The sequence below is a fragment of the Corvus brachyrhynchos genome, unplaced genomic scaffold, assembly GCF_000691975.1.
Source record: "Corvus brachyrhynchos isolate BGI_N302 unplaced genomic scaffold, ASM69197v1 scaffold890, whole genome shotgun sequence".
Classification (NCBI taxonomy): Eukaryota; Metazoa; Chordata; class Aves; order Passeriformes; family Corvidae; genus Corvus; species Corvus brachyrhynchos.
The window spans coordinates 11,155-15,834 of NW_008235729.1; the positions used below are offsets into that span (position 1 = coordinate 11,155).

The window sequence follows — 4,680 nt, forward strand, 5'->3', positions numbered from 1 at the left end:
GAAGGGCTTCACACAAAACTCGCACCTTGTCAGACACCGGCGCATCCACACTGGGGAGAGGCCCTACAAGTGTGAGGAATGTGGGATGAGCTTCAGCCGGAGCTCCCACCTAATCCGCCACCAGATGATCCACACTGGGGAACGCCCCTACGAGTGTGAGGAGTGTGGGAAGAGCTTCAGCCAGAGCACCAACCTGATCTTCCACCAGAACATCCACACTGGGGAAAGGCCATACAAGTGCTTGGAATGTGGGAAGAGCTTCAGCCAGCGCGGCAACCTGACTGTCCATAAAAAGATCCACACTGGGGAGAAGCCCTACGAGTGTTCCGAGTGTGGGAAGAGGTTTCAGACCCCCTCCAGTCTCTTCCTGCACCACCAGATTCACACAGAGGAGAGGCCCTTCCGCTGCCCTGACTGCGGGAAGGGCTTCAAGCAAAACTCCGGCCTCATCATCCACCGGCGCATCCACACCAGGGAGAAGCCCTACGAGTGTGAGGAATGTGGGAAGAGCTTCACCCACACCTCTACCTTGACCAGACACCAACGGAGGCACCAGTAAGGGAAGCCCTGCAAGTGCCCCGACTGTGGGAAGAGCTTCGTGCCCTGCTCCAACCCCATCCCCTTTTGCAGGAGCCACACTGGGAAAAGCCCTGGTGGCCCACATTCCCTGTGATCCATATTGGGAAGACCCCTGGCTGGTTATCCTTTTATTTTGGCCCTAATTGTCTTCTGATTCATCCTCATCACTTAAAAACACCCAAAATAGGACTAAAAAGAAAGAAATTGATCACAGATGTTTGAAGTCCCACCATTTCACAGGTATTTGAGGGGGAATTTAGGGTTTGGGGACATATTCTGGAGTATTTGTGGGTTCTTGGGGGATTTTGGGCAGTGTTCTCCATCTCTTTGCACTCCAAAAGCCAAGAGGGATCACCTCAAAACGACTCAATCCCACTGAAAACAATTCAATCCTACCCCAAAAGGGCTCAATCCCACCTCAAAATGGGTTGTTCCCACCTCAAAAAAACTCAGTCCCATGCCAAAATTACTCGATTCTACAGCCTCCAGGGTGAGATGGGGTTGAAAGGTGACTGGGATCCAGATTTGGAGGGGTGGGATCAGGATTGTGTAGGGCTGGCTCTGTGGGTGGTGTTTTGATAGTAAATAAAACTTTCAGAATGACTGACTTCTGTCCCATTCATTTTCAGTCCGTTCCAGTTCTGTTTTCAGACTGCCACCTTCTCAGCTGACTGTGTTTGTGTCCTCCTTTCTCTTCTGCCTTTCTTTGCCCGCTCTGTTTCTCTCACAGTGTCTCTCTTTAGCCAGGGCAGCTCCCAGCCAAAGACCCTCCCCTGATTTTGTTCCCAGTCCATGAGCTACGACAACCATGGGTGAAGTTACGACGGCTGGCAGTGAAATGTCACTGTAAGATCTTGCTCCACTTGGCTTTCGACCCCTTCTCAAGAGCTTTGCCTTCAAGGGCAGGAACATCTTTTCCTTGCTGGAACCTGGAACTCCAGACCCTTGGAGTGTGTGCCATGGATCCCAGAGGGGCATTCCTGAGGCTCCCAGGTTGCTGGTTCTGCTGTGCCTCCCGCGGGCAGGGGCAGGTGACAGGTGACAAGGTCCAGCAGCTCTGCTGGTTGTGCAGTGTCACAATGGCCCCTCTGGTTCCATGAGGCTCCTCTGTGAAACAATGGGCCCTTGGTTCCAGGAGGTTCCACGGTGTCACAAAGATCTCCTTGGTTCCGTGAGGAGCACAATAGCTTTGCATAAACACTGAGCAACCCCTGCCTGATACACCTGGGCACATCTGTCTGCATCCCAAGGAGGGGTTAAAGATGAGAATGGCACCAGCAGCTTCCACCTGCAGCAGAGATCAAGGCAAAGGACGGGAACAGAGAATTCTGCTGCAAGACTCAGAGAATTCTGCTCACAGAGATCACGTCTGGTCACGCTGTCCCTTGTAGAAAGGTGACATCATTCCAGGCAGCCTGTACTGAGCATGTGGTTGCGAGCGGGGTTTGTTGTTTAGGAAACCTGCTCAGGCTTTTCCATTCTTTCCTTACAAACAGGAAAACTTCTCTGGGGCCTGTGTGCAGGCAGAGCCCTGAGGAGAGCAGGTGGGACATGGTGCAGTGGGCTGGGACAGCCAGCTGCAGAGCTCAGGGACAAGGTTCTGATGCAGGGAACAGAGATGTCAGTGCCAGGTGGGCGATGTCAGACATGGTGAGGTTGGGGGTGAGGAGCAGGTTGTCCAAACAGGATCAGCCTTCAAAGAGCTCATTCTGCTACATGCCCAGACCTCCTAAGGAGACATTCAGCATCCAAATTAATTGGAGAATGCTTCTATCACCTCTTCTCTGAACTGAAAAATAATTTTAAAAACTTCCTTTATTAAAACAAGAAAAAGTCACGAGGTGCACTTTGAAATCTTCCTCCTTAACAGAACTCCAAACTGACTCCAGTGAGCTGTAGAAGCCCTGAATACTTGAAGACAATTGAAGGAAGAGAAAGAGCTCTTTCAGGCTTTCTGTATTTTAATGAGCCCCACAGTGGATTTGGGGCTGAGTCCAGGACCCTCAGGGACTGAGAGAAGGCTGAAGAAGCTGCTCAAGGAGTCAGAAGCAAAACTCCAAGTCCCTTGGAACACCAATGGGTCCCACTGAGGGCAGGGACTGCCAAAGCCTCCCCAGGGACTTGTGAGAGCAGATCCTTGAGCTCTGCCAGGATTGCAGGGAGCTAAAGGCTCTGAGCAGGGAGCTGCAATGCTGAGAAAGCCCTGGACTGGTTGGAGGAAGCAGAAAGACCCAGCCCTGAGCCCAGGCCTGGCACAGCAGGGCCTGTCCCTCCCGGGTGGCTCAGGGCTGTTTTGGGGCAGTGGGATGTGAGGGGGAGGAAGGACAAATGTCATAAAATGCAACCCCTGCCAGCCTCTTCAGGGAGGGTGAGGGAGAACCAAAGTGCAGCCCCTCAATGGAAAGTTCCTTCTGTGGGGCTTCCAGAGGCAGTCCCAGAGCCCAGGGGACAAAGCCCTGGGTGCCTCTGGCCCTGCCCAGCCCTGCCCAGCCCTTGGCCATCTGTCCTGCAGGCTGCTGCTCCTCTGCCCTGGCTGGCTGCACACGCCCATCTCGCTGTCCCCCCAGCATTTGTCACCCCGGCATTTCTGTGCCCTCCCTGGGGTCCCTGCACCCAGCGCTGCCGGTCCCTGGCACACAGGGCCATGGCAGGAGCCGGGCCCTGCCAAGGGGCTTTGGAGAAGGGTGGTGGCTGCGATTGCTTCTGACCTCAGCAACTGCTCCTTCGATAGTTCCATGGAAATGGAGCACATCAACACTGCTGTGCATTGTCCCTGCTGAGGGTCAGACACTGTCAGAGCACATTCCCTGCCTGTAGAATTTGTGCCCAACCCAAGCACTGCACTTACGTCTCCAGCATTGCTTTCCAATAAAAACGGGAAGGCAAACTGTGTGCAGCTCATGGTATTTCACAGTGTCTAAAACTGGCTAAGCCATAGATCTTAGAGGTGAGATCCATTTGGAATTCATGGGATGGAGAAGCAGTGCAACATGGAAAAGCAGAGCACAGAAATAAAGAGAGGAAACATCTTGGATTGTTTCTTTCCATTTTCATTTCACTTCTGGAAAGCTGTTTCAGTTATCTAGGAATCTCCTCCACAGTCCTGTCTGCTGTTTTCAAGAACCTTTCCTGGAGAACGAGGTGCAGCTCCTGTCACAAGATGTGCCACCAACTGCAGTTTCTCTTGGCTTCCCACACTGTGAGTGCAGCAGGACTTTTGCAGCAAAGCAGGATGAATGTTTGGAGAACTTTACAACTTGTCCTTTCTTTTACTTGTGGGCTGGGCAATTGTGCCATCGGTGAGGTTTTCATTGTGGCTGTTGTAACTTAAGAAACCAGGAGGTGGCACCAGGACTTGTTTAGGGAATGTGACCCTGACTGAACTCAGAGAAAGAATCTCCAGGACACTGTGGGAGCTCCCCGGGCTGGGCTCAGGTTCCCGCTGGGACTCTGCAGCAGGCTGGGCTCCAACTGGCATCAGCAGCAGCTGCAAACACCTCTGGGCATCTCCATTTTCTGCTGCTCAGAGGAAGCCATGAAGCAAGTCAAGCAGTTCTGGGGGATTTTTTAGTTGTATTTGACACTCCAGAGGAGATTTCTGTGATGGGCTCTGTAAGTTGATTCTATTTCAACAGCACCAGCAACAGGGCTGTGATTGAGTGCTGTGAATCAGGCCTGTGTGGCTTTAATTCTCCTCAATTGGTGCCCAGGGACTTGTGAGCATTTCAAGATCTCCTAATCATGATGCCTGCAACAAAAATACTGAGTTCACTGTCACAAAATCACCGTGAGTAGCACCGATCGAAAGAGGCAATTGCAGTTTTACTGATAAAATTCCTGTGGCAACCAGAAGAGGGGCAAGAGCAGCCGCGATCTCCAATTCCCAAGGTGAAGGCAACAACAGCCCCGTGCTGTCAGCTCAGGGGGAGTAAAACGGTGCTGAGAGCAGCGCTGGAAGCCGATCCTTCCTTTCTCTGAAGGCTGGCTCAGGGCAGCACAGCCGGGCCCTGAGGAATCGGGGCTGTTTGGGGGTGATGGTTGCTCTGCTCCAGAATTCACCTGGAAAAAGCCCTTGGGAAGCCGAGGCGGGAGCGGGTGGGA

The 4,680-nt window shown here is 52.7% G+C and overlaps 1 protein-coding gene across 1 annotated transcript in view; it reads left to right on the forward strand.

Annotated features, from left to right (window-relative positions):
• Positions 1-673, forward strand: part of LOC103613454 (zinc finger protein OZF) — a 2,374-nt gene extending 1,701 nt beyond the window's left edge. The window contains 1 exon segment of the mRNA XM_008631275.2: positions 5-673. Coding sequence (XP_008629497.2) covers positions 5-673 — 669 coding nt within the window.
• Positions 674-4,680: the final 4,007 nt, after the last annotated feature.